Source organism: Chiloscyllium plagiosum, unplaced genomic scaffold, assembly GCF_037043375.1.
Source record: "Chiloscyllium plagiosum isolate Xiang-an unplaced genomic scaffold, Cpla_swu_hap1 HiC_scaffold_6, whole genome shotgun sequence".
Lineage (NCBI taxonomy): Eukaryota > Metazoa > Chordata > Chondrichthyes > Orectolobiformes > Hemiscylliidae > Chiloscyllium > Chiloscyllium plagiosum.
In genome coordinates, this window is record NW_028270144.1 from 85,288,089 (window position 1) to 85,314,530 (window position 26,442).

Sequence of the window (26,442 nt, forward strand, 5' to 3'; positions counted from 1 at the left end):
CAGGTGCAATCTGTCCTTCATGTACAGATTACTTCTACTCCAGAAGAGATTCCAATGATCCAAAAATGTGAATTATTCCCCTATACATCAGTTCCTCAGCCATGCATTAGTCTGCTATACCCTACTATTCTTACCCTCATTAGCTTGCGGCATTGGGAGTAATCAGATATTACTACTCTCGAGGATCTACTTTTTAAATTCCTGGCTAACCCTCTATTCTCCCTTCAGAATCTCATACTTTTCCCTTCCAATGTCATTGGTTCCAATGTGCACAATGACCTCCTGCTGGCCCCTTTCCCCCTTGACAGCATTCTGCACCCTCTCTGAGACATCCTTGATCCTGGCACCTAGGAGGCAACACACCATTTGATTTTTTTGCTGCTGGTCATAGAAACGTCTGTCTGTGCCTCGGACTAGAGTGCCCCAACACATTTGATCTCTTGGAACCTGACGTACCCCTCATTGCATTAGAGCCAGTCTTGATACCAGAAACCTGGCTGTTCAGGCTGCATTCCCCTGAGAATCCATCATCCCCTATATTTTCCAAAACAGCATACTTGTTTGAAATGGGATAGCCACAGAAGACTCCTGCACTACCTGCCTACCTCTCTTACCTTTCCTCGAGTTAACACATTTATGTGACTGTATCTGCAACTTTTCTCCCTTCGTATAATTGCCATCCATCACATCCCCTTGCTCTTGTAAATTCTTCATTGCCTCTAACAGTCTCCAACCGATCCATTTGATTGGATAGGATTTGTAATGAACAGCATTTATTACAGATATAATCCTCAGTAACACGTAAACTCTCCCTAAACTCCCACATCCGACAAGGAGAGCATATCACTTTACTAAAGGTCATTTTGCTTCTTCCAATCTAGAGACCCAGAAAATACAAAACATTGCTCCAGGCTGACTTAATACTTTTGGCTATATTTTTTAAAAGTTTAATCAAGAGACATACCTCAATAAAACAAAACAAGAAAGAACCCACTCTATTCACTACTGTAGACCTACTGTAAGGCCACACTTAAAACAATTCACATTTGTTTCTGTGCTGTGACTTCTCCCAAGCAGGTTCCTCCAAGATTAGTTGTGCATTTCACTGTTTGTTAATTTTCACAGATGCACTCCAATATACATGTTTTTAGATTTAAACACCAATTCAATATAAAAACACATATTGGTATAGAACACAAGTAATCTGACGATTGACTAGATTTTTGCAAGCTTGGGAGGTAAATGTAACTTTGGGCCCATGATTCTCAAAGATCACCATTGCTTCCAAACACTTCTTATTTATGTACTTATCTAAATGTCATTTAAACATTGTAATTGTATTCACATCCACCACGTCCTCTGGAAGTTCATTTCACACACTAACCACTGTGTAAAAGAAATTGCCCCTCATGTCTTTTTAAAAATCTCTCTCCTCTCACCTTAAAAATATGCCCGAATCTTGAAATACCCCATCCAAGGGAAACAACACCTGTTATTCACCTTATTTACATTCCTTGTGGTTTTGAAGACCTCTAAAAGGTCACCAACAACCTCTTATGCTCCAGTGAAAAAAGTCCCAGTCTACTCAGCTTCTCCCCATAACTCAAATTCTCCATTCTCAGCAACTCCTCTTTTATGTACCCTCTCCAGTTTAGTAGTATCCTTCCTAGAACAGGGTGGCCTGAACTGGACCCAGGACTCCAGAAGAGGCCTCACTAACACCTTGTATAACCTCAAACAACACCCTAACTTACACTATCACTACCAGGATCTTGACTTGCAGTAATTCTTTGTGAGCCTAATGGGATTGAACATGCAACCTTACACTTGCTTTTGGTCCACATCTCTTGATGCTCTTCCAACAAAATCACATCAATATCAGTCAAATCATCTCCCCTGTGGAAGGGTCTTTGATAACTTAGGTCACAATTACTATCATGGAGGACCTAGATAGAAATTATTCACATCGACTGAAGGGTAGGGAGTCACTGAGCACCAATTGAAGGCAATTATCAAATATCAAAGTCTACAAAAGAAAACAAAAAAAATTGTTAAATTGTATCTAGTGGGAGGTTATGATTTGGAATTACAGTGTGGAGGAGATATATAAATTCAGAGCTTTCAAAGCACAAAGAATAAGCAGCTGAAGAGGGAGATAGGAATTAGAAGTGGGCAAATCAGCCCTTTCAAGCATATTTCACCATTTAACATTATCATGGCTTATCATGTACTGGTTTCAATTCCACTTTTTTGCCTGCTCCCATTAGTCTTTTATCCTACTTTTCATCAGAAAAGTATCTATTTCCTTCTCGAATCGGTGGATTGATTCTGCCTCCACAGTACTCTTGGGCATTGAGTTCCACAGATTCACAACCTTCAGCAATTTCTCATCGGTTTTGAACCTACCTCTTCTCACTATCTACAATCTCTTGTTTTAGACTGTCCCAGAAAAAGGGAACATCCATTCAATGTCAACCTTATTATTCCCCTTTAGCATTTTATATACCTCAATCAGATCAGCCCTCTCATTCTCCTGAACGACAGCATGTACAAATCAAAGCTATTCAACTGCTCCTTGTCTTGTAACCCTTTCACCCATAGAATCAATATGGTGAACCTCCTCTGAACGGCCTCCAATGCCACCACATTCTTCCTCAAGTAAAGATGCCAATACTGGACACAATACTCCAGGTGTGGTCTCACGAACACCTTAAATAATTGTAACAACACTTCTTTACTTTTATAATCTAGCCCTTTTGTAATAAATGCCAAAAAGATTCAATTTGCCTTTCTTATTATAAGATACCCATCTTCTGTGATTCATGCACAAGAATACCAGGTCCCTCTGCACTGATGCACTTTGGAACTGCTTCCCATTTAAATAATAATTTGCCCTTTGTTTTCCTGGCCAAAATGGATGACCTTACATTTATCCAAATTAAACTCCATCTGCCAGCCAATCGATATCCATCTGTAAACTCTATCTCATCACAGCCTGCTTTCCCACCCATTTTAGTACCATCCACAAATTTTGTTACATTATACTTGGCCTCTACTTGCAGATCATTTATATAGATTGTAAATCATTGCAGTCTGAGAACTTAACCCTGTAACACCCCACTACTTACAGTTTGCCATCCAGTGAAGGACCAATTTATACCAGCCACCTCTCTGTCAGTCAGTCAGTCAATCCTCTATCCAAGCCAATACTTTACAGTTAGTTCTTCTAAAACATAGTTGCATTCTTGTGCAACCCCATGTTGTAGAAAAATTGCACTTTAGAAATAGCACTTCTAGTATTGGTGGCATATTCACGTTACACCAATACAGGTTTTAAAAGTTTGCGCTTCAGAAACAGCATCCAATTGTCAATCACATTATAGTGAATTGTTAATGAAACATACATTATAGCAGAAGGCCTGTATCCCTAAACCCCTGTGATCTAACCTTTTATGTGGCACCTTGTCAAATGCCTTCTAGAAGTCTAGATATACCACATCCACTGGAAGACCACTATCCACCTTGCCGCATACACCTGCAAAGAACTCCAAACACTTATGGGGTGGCACAATGGCTCAGTGGTTAGCACTGCTGCCTCACAGTGCCAGGGACCCAGGTTCGATTCCAGTCTTGAGCAACATGTGTGCAGAGTTTGCATGTTCTCCCCTGTACAGTACATGATTTGTACATGTGTCTGCGTGGGTTTCCTCCAGGCGCTACATTTTTTACAGACCAGTAAGTCTCACGTCTGTCATCTGAATGGTGTTAGAAAGGATTCTGAGGGATAGGATTTATGACCATCTGGAAGAGTATGGCTTGATTAAATGCAGTCAACACGGCTTTGTGAGGGGCAGGTCATGCCTCACAAACCTTAGAGTTCTTTGAGGATATGACTAGAAAAGTTGATGAAGGTCGAGCTGTGGATGTGGTGTATATGGACTTCAGCAAGGCATTTGATAAGGTTCCCTCTGGTAGGCTCATTCAGAAGGTCAGGAGGAATGGGATACAGGGGAACTTAGCTGTCTGGATACAGAATTGGCTGGCTAACAGAAGACAGCGAGTGGTAGTAGAAAGAAAATATTCTGCCTGGAAGTCAGTGGTGAGTGGTGTTCCACAGGGCTCTGTCCTTGGGCATCTACTGTTTGTAATTTTTATTAATGACTTGGATGAGGGGATTGAAGGATGGGTCAGAAAGTTTGCAGACGACACAAAGGTTGGAGGTGTCCTTGACAGTATAGAGGGCTGTTGTAGGCTGCAGCGGGACATTGACAGGATGCAGAGATGGGCTGAGAGGTGGCAGATGGAGATCAACCTGGATAAATGTGAGGTGATACATTTTGGAAGGTCGAATTTGAAAGGTGAGTACAGGATTAAGGATAGGATTCTTGGCAGTGTGGAGGAACAGAGGGATCTTGGTGTGCAAGTACATAGATCCCTTCAAATGGCCACCCAAGTGGACAGGGTTGTTAAGAAAGCATATGGTGTTTTGGCTTTCAATTCATGGGGATTGAGTTAAAGAGTCATGAGATCTTGTTGCAGCTCTATAAAACTTTGGTTAGAACGCACTTGGAATACTGTGTCCTGTTCTGGTCGCTCTATTATAGGAAAGATGTGGATGCTTTGGAGAGGGTTCAGAGGAGGTTTACCAGGGTGCTGCCTGGAATGGAGGGCTTATCTTATGAAGAGAGGTTGACTGAGCTCGGACTTTTTTCATTGGAGAAAAGGAGGAGGAGAGGGGACCTAATTGAGGTATACAAGATAATGAGCGGCATAGATAGAGTTGATAGCCAGAGACTATTTCCCAAGGCAGAAATGGCTAACACGAGGGGTCATAGTTTTAAGCTGGTTGGAGGGAAGTATAGAGGGGATGTCAGAGGCAGGTTCTTTACACAGAGTTGAGAGAGCATGGAATGTGTTGCCAGCAGCACTTGTGGAAGCAAGGTCATTGGGGACATTTAAGAGACTGCTGGACATGCATATGGTCACAGAAATTTGAGGGTGCATACATGAGGACCAATGGTCGGCACAACATAGTGGGCTGAAGGACCTGTTCTGTGCTGTACTGTTCTATGTTCTATAACTCCAGCAAGTTTGTCAGCATGACTTGCCCTCCATGAAACTGTGCTGACACTGGTGAATTGTGCTTTGGTTTTCCAATTATCTCCTCCCTTATGACTGATTCCAGCAACTTCCCCCATTACACAGAAGTCAATCGAACCAGTCTATAGTTTCCCACGTCTTGCCTATCCCCTTTTCTGAACAAATGTGTCACATTAGCATATTTCCAATCCACTTTTCTATAATACAGGGAAGTTTGGAATATCATATCTGACGCATCCACTATCTAATGCCATCTCCTTTAACACCGTAGGGTGCAAACCATCGGGCCTTGGGGATTTATTGGCTTTTAATCCCTCATTTTACTTAATACTTTCTGCCTAGTTATACTAATTTCATCAAGTTCCTCTGTTTGTGAAAACAAACAATATTGGTTTAGAGCCTCTGCCATTTAAAGTGCTGCCAATCCTCCAGAATGCCACTAACTTCTGCAATATGGTATGCCCTAAGTTTTGCCTTTGTTATCCTTGACAAGCTGTGGATGATTTTTCACCAGTGTTGTTACAATGCCTCTTCTTTTGAGGAAATACTTTAAATGAGAGTTATTTAGGACCTCTAAGTATTTGCCACTGTTCTTCAACCCTTTTGCCTCTTAATATTTTTGCCCAGTCCACTAGGGCAACTGCTTCCCCAAACCTATGTAATTACCTTTATCCAACACAAACTAGAGTATGCGATTGTCTTCACTCTTTCAATCTGAATTTGAAACTCTTAGCATGTTGGGATCCCTCCTCAACTGCAAGACCATTTATCAATCCTTCCTCATTAAGTAAAGCAGCCAATTCATTGGTTGGCTCCATGACATTATGCTCTAAGAAACAATCTCTCATACATTCTGAACTTTTCTTGTGGCTACTCTTGCCAAGTTGCTTAATCCAGTCAATAGGCATGTTAAAATCACCCACAATTACTGCTGTACCGTTTTCACAAGCCCTCTTTCTTGGTTTATACTAATGCCCTACTTCGAAAGTACTGTTCAGGAGCCTGTAAATTACTCTGACCAAGCGATTTCTTCCCTTGCTTTTTATTTCCACCCAAGACTGATTCAACATTTTGGTCTGTAGTGCTAATATCATTTCTTAATACAACCTTGATAACAACTAATAAAGCAAACCCACACCTTACTCCTTCTTGCATACCCTTTCAGAATACAGAGTACCCTTGGACATTTAACTCCCAGTCCTGATTCTCCTGTAATTACATTTCAGCAATCCCCACCAGGTTGCACCTATTTGTGCTGTCAGCTCATCAACTCTACTCCAATTAAATGCACCATTTATGTTCACAGTTTTTAAATAAGTTATACTGATTTGTCTCTCTCTTAGTATTTTCACAAAAAATACTATGCTTCCCACACTCTCCATCTTTATTTACTTACCCCCGACAATACTGAGCCTCTTCTCTATCATTTACTCTAATTTTCAACTCACATTTTGATATTTTATGATTTCTTCCCTCAATTGTTGAGCTACTCTTGCAAAGAGCTAGTGTAAGCATGATGGACTAAAATGATTTCCTTCTTTGCCATGATCGTTTTATGTTCAGAAACTTTTCTAATCCTATGAGTTGCATTTGAGGAAAGAAAATTAAGACAGGTATGTTTGGGTGCAGCTCAGTCTAAACCAGAGTGTTATGAACAATGAAATGATAAACCAATTTAGAGATGCACATCAATTAAACTTACAGATATGTCTGGTTGGGCGATTAAAGGGACAAGGTAATGTATCTGCTAAGAATATATTCTTGGAACAAGGTTAGTCTGTTTGGTAAGTGTGCTGGAAAATGTCTTAAGGACCTGCACTTCCAACATGACACTAAATAGATAAACAAGTAGGAAAGAAAAATGTCAATCCTGATTTTTCAAGTGACTTGAAAATGCTGACAACATTGACCAAGTTTTCTACAAAACCATACCAAATTAAAAAACGCAGTTGGCATGTTTGAAAACAATCACTATTTGCAGGTCTATGAGAAAATATAAACATGGAGGATAGTTGCACTGGTACAATATTATTGAATATCATACTCACAGAAGATTGCTTTTTCAGCCATGGTGTTTCAAAACATGGCAATACTGGAGATGGTAAAGAGCCATTTGATTTCCTTTCTTCATTTGCTGGAGTTAGGGAGGAATCTTTATGAATTTTCAGACCAGGAGTGCAAAACACCGGAGACAAAGGAGAATTCAGAAAATCTCCAGCTAAAAAGAAAAAAAAAATACAGCTTTTTCTAAAGGGTAATATTTTACTGAACACCACCAACTAATACATGGTATTTGAAACTCAAACTTGGACATTATTTTCTACATATTGAAAGAGGAGGAGGAAACATATTTTGGGTATTTATAGTCTTTCATGATCACCTAATATTCCAAGGACTTGGCAGTAAATTAAATACTTTGAAGTGCAGTTATTCATGAAATATAGAAAACATAGCATTTAGTTTGCATGCAACAAATTCCCATAAATATACAAGAGAATGACCAGATTTCTTTTTCTGAAGTTGACAGAGAATAAGTAGAACAAAAACCTAAATTCCAAAAGAATCTCTAGTACTCAAAACCTTACTTCTGTTCTTTCACACCAGAAATAAAACTGAAGACAATATGTTCACCCAAGTATGAGGGGCCTATCTACGATGAACTATGTACAACAGGAGGTAATTCAACTTATCATCCTTCTGCAGGCAATTTGAAAAAGCTATTAATCCCACTTATCTACTCTTTTCCTCTAATACTTCAAATGAGAGGCATACAGAATTTATTCAATTCCATTTTGAAAGTTATGACTGAATCTGTTGCCACCAGTTTCATGCAATCCACTCCAGATCATAAATAACTTACGCTTTTTAAAATATCATCCTCATAGGACTTCTGGTTCTTTTACCAGTTCAACACTTTGCTCTCTGATGACTAATCCTTCCATAAACTTAGTTGTTTTCCTTCATTCACCATATCCTTATTAAATTTTCCCTTAACCTTAATACACAAGCAAAATACCCAGAAGACTGTAAAATGAAAGTTTAAAAAAAAAGAAACAAATACTGGAAACACATCGCAGGTTTGGCATCTATGTTTAGAGAAAAGGTTACATTTCAAATTGGTAAATTTTAAAAATCAGAACAGGTTAAATGTTAAAAATGTAACATTTTATTTTATCTTCCACTTCAATTAAGCTTCACATTCAACACGATCTTCGACCATTTCTACCACATTCTGCATGATGCCATCAAATACATCTTCATTTCCTTTCACCATTCTAAGATTGTTCCCGCTGAAACATCCCAGCTCACTCCTCTGCCATCCCCTCTCCACCCAACTGAACTTTCTCAAACAAGCACAGGAGATACCATACATGCTCTTTCAACTTTCAGTAAACCACACTTGTACAGAATCTTTTACAGGTCGTCTTGGTTATTGTACCAAAGGCCTTGATCATAAGACATAGGAGCAGAATTTGGCTATTTGGCTCATCAAGTCTGCTCCACCATTCAATCATAACTGATGTGTTCCTCAACCCCATTTTCCTGCCTTGCCTCAGCAACCCTTCATACCCATACCAAACAAGAACCTATCTCTATTTTAAAGACACACAATGACTTGGCCTCTACTGACTGCTGTGGCAATGAATTCCACAGATTAACCATTCTCTGGCTGAAGAAATTCCTCATTATCTTAGTTCTAAAGGGTCATGCTTTCATGTTGAGGCTGTATGAGATTGTATTCAAATATCTGGGGACCCCTCTATCAAGATTCTAAGCATCAGTTCTTTCATACCTATTTTAGCATTCAATTTTAATTTTCTCTCCCATTTGTCTCTACAACCTTGCAGCATTCATAATTTTAAAAGGAGGAAAAGAAATCTGGGACTGGGCTATATATTCAGTCACTTAAGGGGAAGCAAAATATCGAGAACAGAAACTAGAAAGAGATTCAGGATGCATGCTTAACTATGGAGCTTGGTGGTTGACAGAGTAAGCATTACTTAATCAGGCAAGTTTAATTTAGGGCACAAACTAATTGTCCCAGCCCCTAACCTAATGCCAAGCTATATTCTCCATTGCTGGTGAACGGACCATGTTTGAGTCTTAATGCAATAACACTGAACATTCCTACATTGGATGCTTCCACATTAACATCCAAACAAACGCCCATGTTCTTTCCACATTTGCATTTGTCAATAACGTTCAAAACAGAAGCCAAGTGAATGGTTATGGAGAATATAGTAATTACAATTGCTTTTGAATTACCTTACCCACACATCACATTTGTTTGTTCTAGTGAAGTGATAGAATATTTTAGGTCAATCTCTACAGATGCTTGACCTCAGCAGTCCCAGCTTTTCAATGTGATTTTCTCTTATCTGAACAACACTGCATTGAATGCTTGGATAAGTGTAGTATTTGCTGCAAGGTGGTCAGATATGCTGAATGGATGTTCAAGAGTAGTTGGATTCTTAATTTTAAAAAAATCTTTTCTTACTTGCAATACTTCACACTAGTCTATATTAAACTTAATTGTTTATTTTTCAGGTATTTAGCCCAATTCACTTCATAGCTCCTAAGCAGCTTCCATGATTCAGCCTGTCCTATTTACACGCCATCAAAACATTTGATCAATTTGCAGAGGTTTTTGAAAGTGGTTTATGCAAATTTCAATGAGATAACAACAGCTAACTATTACATTAAGATTAAAGTTTAAAGATTTTGAACTGTGGGAACTCATCCTAATTCTAAAACCTTAGGTCATAAGCACAAGCACATTTCTGTATTTTAATTGCCATTTAATTGAAATGTTTGGATTGATCTCCCAGTATAAATGCAATTTATAGACCTACAAATGGATTCTACACATTCAAGTCTAATACAAATCAATATTAAAGTTATATATTGAAACATTTTGAAGAATCAAACCCAATACTCACTGTTGGGATCTGCCTGTTGTGTCATAGAAGACACAGAAGCATTTTCAATCTGCTTTGACACAGAATTAACACACTGATCTTCTTCAGTTGTTGGTATAGGTGTACAACTGGAAACAGATGCGTTTTTTGGGGGTAGGAGGGAAGAAAGAAGAAATAGAAATATATTCAGATTGGTAAAACTGTGACAAATGCAGTAGATATATTTGCCATAAAAAGCCTAAAATGGGAACTTTTGAGCCAGAATGCAAATACTTATTTATTTCCCCCCCAATCCTAGGTCACAAATGTAAAGAAGTGTATACTCATAATACGAATACACAGAAGCTATCCTAAAGAAAATACCAGGTGACACAATTAGCACTGTTAGTGTTTCCTACAGAAAGAAACTTCAGTTATGACAGAATCAACGAAGTATATTGTGGCACAACAAGTCACTGAATTTTCTCAACATTATATGCATTTCTCAAAATTTATCTAGAAGTTGTTGGAAACATTTTAACTAGAATTTATACAGTACTTTTAAAGTTACAATATATCTAGTTTGCCATTTCATAAATAAAATGAAGATTTGAATCTTTTTTTATTATGCCCACAGGGGGAACTCAAGCCAAGTCTCTGTTTCCTTGCCTAATACAGTTTAAGGACAGAATGATGGAAACACTCAAAGGAAACGGGGAGGCCACAAAAAAAAAAACCTGATATCTCCAAGGAGGGTTAAAAGAAGTGCAACAGATGAAGTCCTAAAAGGCAAACCACCTGGGGATTGCACGACATTAAATTCAATAGAAGTATTTATTTAGCATTACATGTAATAGAATGTCCTCCTAAACCTTTCCCTGGGATAACTATTTTGATACTTATGGTCTAGGTATGTTAGTTGGTATATTGTCTCTTTAATAAAATGTTTAAAATTGTGCAAATGCAGGAATTCTGCAGGAACATAGCACTCTCAATTGATCCCTAAGTTTGTTGCAGCTGATAGCCAATACTTCCAACTGAGTTATCATGCATGACGCCTTGAATATGACAACTCAACTGCAGTACCAAAAAGAAAGTGTGGGTATATTATAGGTGAAAGTGCATTATATTTAGTAAATTGAACTCAGCCTGTCATTACTGGATCAAGTTTGGTCAACATACTTATTGTCATTGCAAGTTTGAAATTTCAGAACCGGGACAAATAATAGCACAAATAATTTGTTTCGTGTTTAGATAAATCCCATTTTAAACCTTGGGGGTAGGAGTGGGGAGTAAGCAAGTTATTGGAAACAAGAGAAAGTTACCTGTTCATCTCTGGTTGAGCAGATTTATTATACAGTGCCAAAGTAAAGTCATTTACATAACCAGTATGTTCTGTAATACCAAAATGTTCCAGCTTGGGAGTGAGAAGCATCTCATCATCCAGCCGTAATGTGCATTTTGGTGTCTTTGGTATAACAGGACCTGGTAAAATTGAAGAACACTTCTTTCCAGAGAATTCCAGACTGATTTTGGGATCTGAGGCCTGATTACATTCTGGCTCTCCCCATGCACTTTGAAACATTAAGTGACCAAGTCCAAAATCTTCAAGTTGAGGGGTACGCAAGGAGTCATTCAAAGGTTTCTCATGTGGTGGAGTGGCAACTTCATTATTTTGCTTTTCAAGTTCAGGTTCAGAATTTTCAGTTCCAACTTTTTCGGTACTCGTTAATTTAACCTGTGGTTCTTGGAAGAAAATACATTACAGTTTATTTAGAGATTTTCCATTTCACATTTCCTTAAATTTTTGTTTTCCTTGAAGTCAAGGCCATTGTCTCCTGGAAACCTTCCATCTCTACAGGATGTAAGACACCTACCCATACTACTGGCCAAAATGGTCACATTTTATGTAATGTCTGAACAGTGAATGTTGACAGACTATTCGAATGTAACGGATATCACAGTAGAGCCTATCCCAGTTTTATTTTGATGGTCACATATATAATTAATTATTAGAAATACTGTCTTGATTTTCCACCACCCAATTGAGCAGCCCAAAAATGAATATTCATGACCCATCATCATTGGTCTGGATGAAAGCAACAACACAGGTATTACTTTTCCATAATTTCCTGGAACTTGTCACATAGGCACAAGTGACCCTTTGGTATTTATTCACTCGCAGGAATTACTACTTAGAGGGTCAGCATTTATGGCCATCAAAAAAGATGGTTGGTAGCCAACTTCCTGAACTGAAGTTTGTAGGAGAACTTGCACCACACAGTGCTGTTAGGTAGGAAGTGCCAATTAAGGATGGTGAACTTGAAGTGGCAATATTTCTCATGTCTCATTCCAGGTAGTAGAGGTTGGGTTTGAGTGGTTGTATCATGAAATTTTAGTGGAACTTAGCATCCCCTGCTTTTCCTTGCTAAAACAGCGAGAAATCCTAACTCTGCATCACCCTTCCATAAACCACCTCTGCATTTTAGAGTTGAAAATAATGGCATTTTTGTGCTGCTAGTTACCTGTTAGCAATATGAAAGGATCCATCATTATATTTCACCTCAGCCACCTTTGCTCCAAAAGCTAGAGTTTCACCTAACTAACCTTGTAGCTAAAATCCTTTGTGGCTGGAACTACTCTGGCAAATCACCCACAAACTCCCTTCAGGAGCCTCAGTTTCTTTCTAAAGTTGGTGACCAGAACTAAACACAACATTCTCGTTGCGATAAGATCAGAGCTATTTACAGGTTCAGCTTAATTTCCCTGCTTAATTTCCCGTGGGCGACACGGTGGCACAGTGGTTAGCACTGCTGCCTCGCAGCGCCAGAGACCCGGGTTCAATTCCCGACTCAGGCGACTGACTGTGTGGAGTTTGCACGTTCTCCCCGTGTCTGCGTGGGTTTCCTCCGGGGGCTCCGGTTTCCTCCCACAGTCCAAAGATGTGCAGGTTAGGTGAATTGGCCATGCTAAATTGCCCGTAGTGTTAGGTAAAGGGGTAAATGTAGGGGTATGGGTGGGTTACGCTTCGGCGGGTCGGTGTGGACTTGTTGGGCCGAAGGGCCTGTTTCCACACTGTAAGTAATCTAATCTAATCTAATCTAATCTTTTGTACTCAAAACCTCAATTTTGAAATCCAAAGTCACATAATTACTATCTCCATGTCCTGTCACATTCCAACTATCCATGCACATGACCTCTCAAGTGTCCCTGGAAATTTCTTTAGAACTGAGCCATCAAATCTATATTACCATTCATATCCCTTCCATCAAAATGCCTCCCTTTACACGTTTCTGATGAATTTTCATCTACCATTTACTTGCCTATTTGGTTAGCTTATGTCCTGTTGTAATTGTTTGGTATCATCCATATTGTTGGCCAGAATTTAGAATAATTGGCAAATCTTGAAATATTACTGTAGTACTTTGTCAAATGCTTTCCATGGAAAACATTTGTTGCATTACCTTCAACGTTCTCGATTAGTTCATTTTAAAGAAACCAATTTTGTTAATTATATATGATCTGCCTTTTACAAAATCTATTCGCTTCCTCCAATTAACTCAAGCATCTGTTAATTCTTTTGCTGAACACAAAAAGAGACGCTACCAATTTATATCTTGCACAAATACAAGAATGCCAAATTATAGATGATCACAAAATATTTATACCATTTCTGCAAAAGGGTGCTATTTGATTGGCAAGTTGATTCAAATTAATTGACTTGTCATCATGAATAATCAAAGAGACAAGAAAGTATAACTCCTGGGTAATTTAAAAATTCACAAGGCTTAAAAATATTCTTTGTTTGCAGAGTTTAGGCCCTTGGGAATGAACACATGTTGCTTCTAGCAAGCAACAATGAGCCACTTTACAAGCTTTGCTAATCATCTTAAAATTAGTTGTAATTGTAGCTATTAATACATTCAGGGTTGTTCAGCAAATGTTGCCCATTACATAATCCCAACCCAAGAGCAGAAAATGTGTTTTAGGTTTTGCAAGCAGCCATTCTTTGAATATAACTCATTGGGGATATAGAAAGAGGAAGAGCTTAAAGCAGCTATTTCTGATCCAAATGAAATTACAGACATAGTACATATGTGAACATGTGAACATTGAAATTGCACAGCAATCTTATGGAATTCTGCTCCTTATATAAAATTATCAGCATGTTGTAGCATTTTGAGGCATACAAAGTACAGTACAATATAGCACTATAGCAAATCACATTCTGCTTTGTTTTAAAGACACTTTTAAAATTATCACTAAAGTAATCTGCTCACTCCCCTGAACGTACCTTCATTTTTTCTACTCAAGGATTCATAGCCATAATTCTGAAAGTGTTCTTCAATTTCTTCAAGTTCTGCACAATTTTTTTGTTGCAGTATTCGGAAGGCTCTAATTAATTCACTATTTTCTCTGTATTCATCATTAAGGGTTTCCACTTTTTTTTGAACATCAGCCTTTAAAAAGAAATTACAATGACACATTGAACTATTTTATGCAAAAGCTCCTCTATTTGAACTTTAAAAAGGAGATACAGGGCAATTAAAATATTTAGCCACTCAAATTTTAAATCCATCCAAGTATTATCACGCACTGTTGAAATGTTTAATACTCTGTTCTGGCAAAGAATTTGTTGAACTTGCCTTTTGATGTACAACATTGCAACACAGAACTGTATTAGTAATTAGATGTGTAGTAATATTAGAGACCATAAAAGGTAAAAGAAGGGATTTAGAAAATGTGTTGGCAAAATTTAGGTCAGATTTGCAACAAACAACTATGTTTCAGGAACTGTAACCTGCATCAGGGATTAATACAATCAATCAATGGTGAACTATTGCCATTTAAAAGGTAGTAATCAGTGTACAGAATACACATCCATTGACAGCCTTTGTGCGAATTTTGTCTTTGTGAGCAAGGGAAGGAAGGAAGCAAAATACCGGACATTGAACAACTGGGCACAAATGAAGCAAGGTGACATTGCCTTAACTCTATTTCTTCACTCTTTCTCCAATAAATGACGTACAGAAAACGTTTTGTTGAATTCATCCAGTTGACCTTAAAGTAGATGTGCCGCCAACTGCAGTTTCTGCAGCACTCTCCACAATTTCCCTAAACCCATGTTATCTAACGTAATGGGGGTTGAGAGCCTGATCACACTCTGGAACAAATAACGTATTGAAGATTGACATTATTGGATTTCTCACTGAAAAAGATTTATTTTACAAAAAAAAAAATTCATCAGTTTGGTGAAAGTGTTCATGACAAATTTGCTTATTTCCTGATTTCACCAGAATAAGTGAAACTTTGTGAAATGTGAATATACATTGAAGATGCAACACATCTATTAAAAACACAATACGAAAAAGTCATATGGCTCTTAAACATTTATTTTACACAGTCAACGCACAACATGTCCCCAACTAGTCTCTCAAATGTTAGTTTCATTTGCAGAATCTCAAAATAATCCAACTATAGTATTTAATCATTTCTTGCCTGTAAAATCTTTTGAGGATTAATAATTACAGGATCATTGTGTTTTCAAACTACGGAGTCTTCAACACCTTTCTGCAAAATTGGGGCCAGGAATGAATTAAATAGTAGTGAGTTAGTTAGAGTTGCAAATGACGGAAATGTATAGTGCAAGAGGGCATTCAGCCGATCATAGCTGTACCAACTCCTGAAGAGCTAACGTGCTAGTCCCGTTCTCCTGTCCTATTGTTGTAGCCCTCTAAATTCATCACTTTCAAATATACATCCAGCTTTCTTTTGAAACCTAAGGAATCTATCTCCGCCACTCTCCTAGGCAGAGCATTCCAAATCCTAACAACTCTGAATAAAGAAGTCTCTCCTCATCTCACACTTAGCTAATTTGCTGACTATCTTGAAATTGTGACCACCAGTTCTTGACATACCAGTCAGTGGAAATGGAATATCCTTCTTTACCTTGTTCAAAATTATGAACAATTTTGACAACTCAATCACATCACCTCCTAATTTTCTCTGCTCCAAGAAGAATAAGCTCAATTTCTCTAATTTTTCCCTTGTGTGCAAAATCCCTTATGCCTGGTATCATCATAGTTAAATCTTCTGTGCACTCCCTCCAAGGTTTTAATGTTCTTCCTTAAATAAAAAAAGGTGCCCAGAACTGAACACAATATTCCAAATGTGTTCCAGTCAATGATTTGTAGATAAACAGCATCAATTCCTTGCTTTTATATTCTATGCTTCTGTTAATAAACCTAAAGGATCCTATAAGATTTCTTAACAACTGTTTCAACTTGTCACCTTCAGAGAACCCAGAGGTTTCTCTACTCATGTACTTCCTTCAAAGTTGTACATTGAGCCTGTATGGTCTCTCCATGGTTTCTATCAAAATGCATTACCTCATATTTCCCTGCATTGAAGTTCATCTGCCAAGTGCCTGCTCATTTGACCAACTTGTGACTCTGATATCAAGCAGGGTCACCCTTACAATTGACTATTCTTCCTAGCTTATTATCACCTGCAAATTTAGAAGTTTTGTCTTCAAAAAGGCATCTCCAACTAGTTTATATAAAATCAGAAAAAGCAAGGATCCCTGGGGGACACTTTCAACACATACCCAGTCTAGAAAATGCCCATCTGTACCTACTCTCTGTCTCCTATTGTTTAGCCAACTTCTAATTCATGCTGCCAAGAGACTATCAATGCCAAACATTGCTAATTTGCTAACCAACTCATCATATGACACTGTATCAAATGATTTATGGGAGTCCAAATATACAACTTCCACAGCACTATCCTCATCCACCTGTCTATCATCTCAAAAGAATTTAATTGAATTTGTCAGACAATACTTGCCCTTGAAAAAGCCATGTTGATTTTCTAGTATTAATTTACTTTATCTCACATCTTATCCTGTATTATGGCCTTCAGGTTTTCCCACCATTAGTGTCAAGCTACTAGGTCTGTAGTTTCCAGGGTTATCCTTTGCTCCTTTCTTAACCAACGATGTCACATTTTCCATACTCCAGTCCCCTGGAACTAAAGTTCAGAGAGGCCTGAAACATTTCTATCAACTGCCAGCCTTTTTAGCACCTAATCTTTATCTATTGTTATATTACTCAGTTGCTCATCATCCACATTTTCAGCTGGGTCATTGTCACCATCTACTAATTCAGTAAAGACAGAAGCAAAGTGTAGATAGAAAATGTTTACAATTGAGATGGCCCAAACCTTTTGGCTCACAAGAAATAGAAAAGTCATCAGCACAGAGAGAAGTAATGGGAACCATGAAATGGTTCAAAGCTGGAATCAAAGTAATTTATATTCTAAAGCGGTTGCATCTTCCTGTCTGATCAACAATGCTTTAACAAGATTTAGATTGGAACCCCTTAGCACAAAAGCACCCTAGTTAAATTAAAGACAGATATCACTGTAGAAATGGTGCATTCACTAACGGGACCCAATACTATAAAATTTTGATAAACATCACTGAAAGTCTGTACTTTAATATGGAAACAAGCAGAGGTATGCGGCTATCTCAATTATCTTCAAACCATTTTCTCAAAATCTGAAAGATCAGATGAAGCTACAATCTGGTGACAAGATGAGATTTCGGCATAAACAGTGACTGAATCAAATGAACTAGGCCTTCAAACTCAAAGCACAATAATGGATAAGACATTTTGTGCAACCAGTGTAAAGTATACATAGAAGTGTAGGAAGAGGTCAGATTTTTAAAAGAAAAACATGTCCCAGGCTTATCATGTGTTACTACAGATACTTAGATAACATATGGTGTTATTTGAACACTCAAGCAGAATTAGAACACAAGGACTGCAGATCAAGAAGGCAGTTCATCACCATCTTGTTAGGAACAACCAGGGACAGGCAATAAATAAATGTTGGTCAGTCAGCGATGCCCACATCCCATGAGTGAATAAAATCTAATAGAATTAGTCAATATCCTCAATAATCACAATCCTTCCATTAAACTTAAAACCAATAAAACAGGAGGCATAAACTGGGAAACAAAAAATTAGTGTCACATCTACACTTTAAGTGGACATGGTCGCAGTTAATGTGTCATTATTACTTATGGAAAAGCTCAAAGATTTTAAATAGGTAGTGACTACTCTTTTTACTGTATTGAGAGAGAGAGGGTACTCAAAAAAAGACACCTTAGATATATTAAGCTTAATTTTTTTTGATAGGATAGTCAAACCATAGTTGCAAAACAGATTAACACCATGATCAGTATTCTGTCATTAATTACAACATATTGGACAAAGTCCCAAAAAAAAATTGGTTTAGAATCTTCTTCAAAAGTCAAGAGGATGTTCATTTGCTGAACCATATAAACAAGAACAGTTTTTTTTTTAAAAAAGAGGCAAAATCTAAAAAAAAAAGATAGGAACAGAGTGAAGGCACAAGCTATCCTACTTCCAAAATGCCTTTCCACCCCATACCAATCACTCAGCAGCCCAACTTCCTGAATTCTTCGCTCTATCCTTCCACTGCCACTTGGATGCTCAGGTTCACATACTGCCACACACTTACCAACCATTGCTACACAGGTTATTTCTCCTGAAGTCTCACTAATGTGTTCACTCCCTACAAACAGCAGGAGAGAAGCTGTCTATGTTTGGAGAAGCAGCTCCAAACTGATTGTGTCAGTTCTATGTACAACAATAATGACATGAAAGAAAATTGCCATTGATTTTGGGCTTTTCAGAGTAAATTTGTCTGCCATCCCTATACATTTTGAACTTTGTTGAAACAGCACAAAAGCAGAAAACAAAAAATAAATCTGTCTTTCTGTTCATATCACTTGGGATTTCTTCAAAGAAAAAGAATTCCAGTTTCTGTTTAAAAAAAAAATGATGGGATGTAGATACCACTGAAAATACCAACCATTGTCAATCCATCCTTAATTTTCCTCAAAGTGGTAATGGCAATCTGCCTTTTTTGCAATCCATCTGCAGCAAGTACACCTGTAGAGTTGTTAGTAAGGGTGGTTGAGGATTTTGATGCAGTGATAGAAAAAGAAACAGTAATTTGGTTTCTAGTCAGGATAGCATGGTGGGGAACTTGCATGTGTCTCTCCATCTGCTCCTGTCATGCTAGGTTATAGAGATTGCTGATTTGGAAGGGCTGTTGAGGAAGGCTTGGTGACTCACTGCAGTGCATTTCTGTATATAGTTAAAAATCACAACACCGTGTTTAGTCCAACAGGTTTATTTGGAATGCAAGCTTTTGGAACACTGCTCCTTTGTCAGGTGATTAGTAGAGCAGGATCAAAGGACACAGAATTTATAGTAAAAGAACAAAGTGACATACAACTGATGCAATATATTGAACAAACCTAGATTGCTGTTAAGTCTTAGACTAGGGTTGCAGGTTTTGATTCATTAATATATCAATCGCAGAACTTCTTTCAAGTCACATTCCTGAAATAACTGGAATGGTGACATCTCAGCTCAGACAATGCATTAAAGGTATGGGGTTAGAATCTGTCTGCATTCCAACCTTGAGTCAGACTGGTTCTATTTCCAAAGTAGCAACTGATGAAACGTCTCATGGACTGACTGCCTACAGAGTGTGTGCTTTTTAGACAAAAATAGAATGTATCTGCAAACACAAATCTGCAAACGGTCCATGGGGTGAATGTGGATTTACGTGTGCATTTTGTAATAATTACCTCCACCCAAAGCCTGAATGTTCTAATTCTAAATACTTTGTTGTGAGTAAATTTTCAATCGGATTCACAGAGATAATTCTGGAGGAACCAACTCTCAGCCTTTTGCAAAATAATTTTTAAAAAAGGAAAAATAACTCTTCCCTACAGAGAGAAGGGGAGAAACATAATTCAAATTATCGCTACTCCATCCATAACAAAATGCTTAAGGCGTTTGACATGGTAGATGCAGAAAAATGTTTTCCACAGCTAGGAAGTCAAGAAAACAGACAGAATCAGCTAATTAGGATTGAGATAAGGAGACATTTCTTTACTCAAAATGTTGTGAATCTTTGGAAATCCCTATCAATTCAAGCTTAGTGTACATCTGGTAATTAAAAGGCAAACAAAAAGAATTGCGGATGCTGTAAATCAGAAACAAACAGAGGTTGCTAGAAAAGCTCAGCAGGTCTGGCAACATCTGAGAAGAGAAATCAAAGTTAACTTTTCAGGTCCGGTGACCCTTCCTCAGAACTGATGGTAGTTAGGAAAATGTCAGTTTATATGTAGAAGATAGGGTGGGGGCAGGAGTAAGGAGTAAATGATAGGCAAGGATAGAGCCCAAAGAGAGAGAAGAACAGTTGAACAGACAAAGGAGTCAATAATGATCTGGCTGGAGGGCTGAATAGCTATTAACAGAGACTGTTAGCAGCTAACAATAGCTGGTGTGTAATGGCAGACTATGTGACAACAAGGCCTGATATGTGTGGTAGGGGGTTGGGACATGGGGGGAGTTCAGACTCCAAAATTATTGAACTAGATATGGAGTATGGTGGGCTGCAGGGTACCCAAGCAGAAAATAAATGTTGTCCTTCCAGCTTGTGCTGAGTTTCGCTGGAGCACTGCAGCAAGCCTGAGACAGAGATGCGTTAAAGTAGCAGGCAACTGGAAGCTCAGGGTCTTTTTTGCAGGCAGAACATAGATATTCTGCAAAGTGGTCACCAAAAGGTAGGTAAAGGATTTCGGAATAGTGCAAACAGGTGGTATTGAAAAGAATCAAAGTGTGTGTATTAGGCCTCTTTCTACAGATACTATCAGACCTGCTTTTCACTTTTTACACCAATGCAAGTCTCACAATTATTTTGGCATGATTCTGAAAATTCTCCATTTGTTGGAACTGGACGTTCCCAGACTAAATATAACAGAAACTAAAATAAGTTAAACAGAACAGCCAGATCATAATTTTATAGCAGGTCTGTTTTCACACAGTCTGGATTTGTGATTGAGGTGGAACTTTTAAGAGAAGACGATAAACGTACATGATGTGGGGATGCTAATGTTGGACTAGTGTGGACAAAGTTAAAAATCTCACAGCATTTGATCATAGTCCACCAGGTTTATTCGGAAGTAAAAGGTTTCAGAGTGCTGCTCCTTCATCAGGTAGCTAGTGGGGCTGGATCATAGTACACAGAATTTATTGTAAAAGATCAAAGTGTCATACAACTGATGGGATGTATTGAACAAACCTAGGTTGCTCAACCCATTCTAAGTGATTAAGACTGAACAGCAATCTGGATTTGTTCAATATATCACACCAATTGTATGACGGGTTGATCTTGGACTATAAATTCTGGGTGTTGTGGTTCTGTTCACCGAGCTGGGAATTTATGTTGCAGACGTTTCATCCCCTGTGCTTGGAAGCCTTCTGTGAAGCGCTTCTGTGATGTTTCTTCCGGCATTTATAGTGATTTGTATCTGCCGCTTCCGTTGTCAGTTCCGGCTGTCCACCGCAGTGGCCGGTATATTGGGTCCAGGTCGATGTGCTTATTGATTGTATCTGTGGATGAGTGCCATGCCTCTAGGAATTCCCTGGCTGTTCTCTGTTTGGCTTGACCTACAATAGTAGTGTTGTCCCAGTCGAACTCATGTTGCTTGTCATCGGAGTGTGTGGCTACTAAGGATAGCTGGTCATGTCATTTCGTGGCTAGTTGGTGTTCATGGATGCGGATCGTTAGCTGTCTTCCTGTTTGTCCTATGTAGTGTTTTGTGCAGTCCTGGCATGGAATTTTGTACACTACATTGGTTTTGCTCATGCTGGGTATCAGGTCCTTCGTCCTGGTGAGTTGTTGTCTGAGAGTGGCTGTTGGTTTGTGTGCTGTTATGAGTCCTAGTGGTCGCAGTAGTCTGGCTGTCAGTTCAAAAATGTTTTTGATGTATGGTAGTGTGGCTAGTCCTTTGGGTTGTGGCATGACCAGCTATCCTTGGTAGCCACACACTCCGATGACAAGCAACATGAGTTCGACTGGGACAACACTACTATTATAGGACAAGCCAAACAGAACAGGCAGGGAATTCCTAGAGGCAGGGCACTCATCCACAGATTCAACCAATAAGCACATCGACCTGGACCCAATATACCGGCCACTGCAGTGGACAGCTGGAACTGACAACCGGAAGCGGCAGATACAAATCACTATAAATGCCGGAGGAAACATCACAGAAGCGCTTCACAGGAGGCTCCCAAGCACTGAGGATGTCACCTAGACAGGGGACGAAACGTCTGCAACACAAATTCCCAGCTCGGCGAACAGAACCACAACAACGAGCACCCAAGCTACAAATCTTCTCCCAAACTATGAATAAATTCTGGGTCCTATGATCCTGCTCCACTAGTCACCTGATGAAGCAGCAGTGCTCTGAAACCTCGTATTTTCAAATAAATCTGTTGGACTATACTCTGGTGTTGGGATCTTTAACTTTGTCCACCCCAGGCAACACCGGCACCTCCAGTTCTTGTATATAGTACATGTGACTACAGCAAATATTTACAAACAATCACGTGAATTAAGAAGAATGGGCTATTTGGTCTCTCTAGTCTGCCCTGCCATTCAATAAAATCATGGCTGATTCAATTGAGCCACATCTTCCACATACTGCTGATAGATACTTAGCTTTCAACTACCTTGTTAGTTATCTACATCTCCCTTAAAAAACATTTGGTGATTCTGAAGTGTTCCAAAAACTTGTGGCCCTCAGAAAAAAATGTTCAGATTTATCTTAAATGGAAGACCCTTTATTTTTAAGTGATGTATCCAAGTTCTAGTCTCCCCATACATTCAGTATGTTATGATTCCTGTTGGTGTGATTATTGGTTAACCCAGACTGGAAAAGGATTCTGGGTAATCCAAGATGGAGGACGGGAAAAATTTCTGGCTGTAACAGCTGCTCCTTTTTTTGAAGTATTTTAGGTGCTGGAGGTGATTTCCTCGAATTGCAGGAGCAGCAATTACTGTTTCATATGCTGTTGCATTGTTTTGGAACTTTGGGAAAAAAAGTGTCAAAACAACAGCAGTTTAAAAAAAGAGAGAAGAACGGACAAAGGAAGCACATGGTGAGGTCATTGCAAGAGAGAGAGAACCTGCACAGTTACTGCCTTTGCTGTTTGAATTAGTGTATCGCTGGACATCAGAGTGCATCTGGGACAATTATCAAAACAGTGAAATTGACAACTGATCTTGGAGGAACTGTTGGACGAAGTTAACAGCACAGAATCAGAGAAGTTAACTGTTGTTTTAACTGTGGCCTACAGAAAATCTGCAGTAGTGAGTAGAGTAGGTTCTTTCTTGATTATAGGTTTTTGGAGATACGTAAGCCAAAACACAAGCCATAACTATTAATTTAACCTGGGGCAGTGTTTGTAGAGGAATAAGACAGTTATTTTCTGGGTCTGTAGGTTGTGAAGGAGCAAAAATGGCCTTTAATAGAGTGATATGTACTTCTTGTCAGATGTGGCAGTTTAAAGAGAGTTTAAGGGTTACTGCGGATTATATCTGCCATAAATGGTGCCAGGATCAAGGATGTCTCAGAGGGTGCAGAATGTTCTCACAGGGGAGAGGGGTCATTGTCCACATTGGAACCAACGATATACAAAGGGAAAAGGTTGAGATTCTGAAGGGAGATTACAGAGAGTTAGGCAGAAATTTAAAAAGGAGGCCCTCAAGGGTAGCAATATCTGGATTACTCCCAGTGCTACGAGCTAGTGAGGGCAGGAATTGGAGGATAGAGCAGGTGCATGGCTGAGGAGCTGGTGTATGGGAGAAGGATTCACATTTTTGGATCATTGGAATCTCTTCTGGGGTAAAAGTGACCTGTACAAGGAGGACAGATTGCACCTAAATTGGAAGGAGACTAATATACTGGCAGGGAAATTTGCTAGAACTGCTTGGGAGGATTTAAACTAGTAAGGTGGGGGAGTGTGGGACCCAGGGAGATAGTGAGGAAAGAGATTGATCTGAGACTGGTACAGTTGAGAACAGAAGTGAATCATACAGTCAGGACAAGGTAGGACTAATAAATTAAACTGCACTTATTTCAATGCAAGGGGCCTAACAGGGAAGGCAGATGAACTCAGGGCATGGTTAGGAACATGGGACTGGGATATCGTAGCAATTACGGAAACATGGCTCAGGAAGGGGCAGGACTGGCAGCTTAATGTTCCAGGATACAAATGCTACAGGAAGGATAGAAAGGGAGGCAAGAGAGGAGGGGGGTGGCATTTTTGATAAGGGATAGCTTTACAGCTGTGCTGAGGAGGATATTCCTGGAAATACATCCAGGGAAGTTATTTGGGTGGAACTGAGAAATAAGAAAGGGATGATCACCTTATTGGGATTGTATTATAGACCCCCTGATAGTCAGGGGGAAATTGAGAAACAAACTTGTAAGGAGATCTCAGTTATCTGTAAGAATAATAAGGTAGTTATGGTAGGGGATTCCAAACATCGACTGGGACTGCCATAGTGTTAAGGGTTGAAATGGAGAGGAATTTCTTCAGTGCGTACAAGACAATTTTCCGATTCAGTATGTGGATGTACCTACGAGAGAAGGTGTAAACCTTGACCTACTCTTGGGAAATAACGCAGGGCAGGTGACTGAGGTGTCAGTGGGAGAGCACTTTGAGGCCAGCGACCATAATTCTATTTGTTTTAAAATAGTGATGGAAAAGGATAGATCAGATCTAAAAGTTGAAGTTCTAAGTTGGAGAAAGGCCAATTTGGATGGTATTAGGCAAGAACTTTTGAAAGCTGATTGGAGGCAGATGTTCGCAACTAAAAATGGGAAGCCGGACCATAGAACAGGCCATCACCATAGGACAGAACAGGACCACACACCGCAAAAAAAAACGGCACTAAAAGAAAAAATGGCCAAACTAACACACACCAGAGGACACCACAACACACTCCTGGATTAGAAACCTTTCTCACAGACAGCTCATGGACACGGAAAGAACAATACTGGCCAAGGGACTCAACTACAACCACAGGGACGCCAAGACAGCAGACTTCCTAGCAGCACTACAATGCACACTCAAACAATGGACTGACAGAAGAGACACAACAAACAGCGAGACAAAGTATCGTACCCCCGATAACAAGGAAAAGACAAACACATAACCTCAACACCAAGGAGAGGGAAGCACTAAAAAACGATAAGAATATAATTATACTACCAGTAGACAAAGGCAGAATGACGGTCGTCCTGGACAAAGCAGAGTACATCCAAAAAGCACAACAACTACTTGCAGATACCAACACCTACCAAAAACGGGAGTTTGACCCCACCCCACAGCTCACCAATAGGATAAACAACACACTGAGGAACCTCCAAAAAAAAAAAACAGACAGATAACCAGGTTTGACCTACAGAAAATGAAACCTGAAAGCAACAACACCTCCAGATTCTATGGACTACCTAAAGTGCACAAACCAAACATCCCACTCAGACCCATAGTATCACTACCAGGGACACCATCACACAAAGTGGCTGAAGAACTACAGCAGAAACTGAAACACCTGATCAGCAGATCCAGACACTCTATACAATCAACACAGGAATTCTTGGACATCATCAGAAATATACACATAGACAAGGAAGAAACTATGGTCTCATTCGATGTAACGGCACTGTTCACCTCTATCGACAAAACCCTATCCAGAGAAACAATAGCCAACCTGCTGAACATACAGAACAGACAACAAGATGGGGAACCTATCAACAAAGACTGCATACTCAAACTACTGGACCTGTGCCTCACAACACACTTCACATTCAATAACCAAATATAATGAACAAATCAACAGCATACTCATGGGCTCACCCATCTCTGGACTCATAGCAGAAGTGGTAATGCAAAGGTTAGAATAGTCTTACCGCAAATTCAACCCAAACTCTGGGTCAGATATGTAGATGATACCTTTGTAATCATTAAAAACACAGAAATAGAGAACACACACCGGATCATCAATACCACACTCTCAGGAATCCGATTCACTAGAGAGGAAGAAAAGGACAACCAACTCCCATTCCTAGACGTGATGGTACAGAGAACACCGAATGGAGATTTCACCACAAAGGTATACAGGAAAGCCACACACACAGACCAAGTCCTAAACTACGAAAGCAACCACCCCAACACACACAAAAGAAGTTGCATCAAGACACTGTTCAAAAAGGACCACAACACACTGCAGTACACCAGAACTGCAAAAAGAGGAAGAAGAACACCTATACAATGTTTTCGCCAAAAACGGATGCCCCCACAATTTAATCAACAGATGCCTAAGGGAAAGACAACAGAATGAGGACATACCACAACCCAAAGGACTAGCCACACTACCATACATCAAAAACATTTTTGAACTGACAGCCAGACTACTGCGACCACTAGGACTCATAACAGCACACAAACCAACAGCCATTCTCAGACAACAACTCACCAGG

The 26,442-nt window shown here is 39.2% G+C and overlaps 1 protein-coding gene across 2 annotated transcripts in view; it reads right to left on the reverse strand.

The window, feature by feature from the left end:
* ska3 (spindle and kinetochore associated complex subunit 3) overlaps positions 1-26,442 on the reverse strand; it is a 67,014-nt gene that overhangs the window by 25,724 nt on the left and 14,848 nt on the right. For both annotated transcript variants that reach the window (XM_043691928.2, XM_043691929.2), the window contains exons 4-7: positions 14,293-14,458; positions 11,324-11,744; positions 10,041-10,147; positions 7,149-7,318 (exon numbers count right to left, since the gene is read on the reverse strand). In XM_043691928.2, coding sequence (XP_043547863.2) covers positions 7,149-7,318; positions 10,041-10,147; positions 11,324-11,744; positions 14,293-14,458 — 864 coding nt within the window. The remainder of the gene's footprint in view (positions 1-7,148; positions 7,319-10,040; positions 10,148-11,323; positions 11,745-14,292; positions 14,459-26,442) is intronic.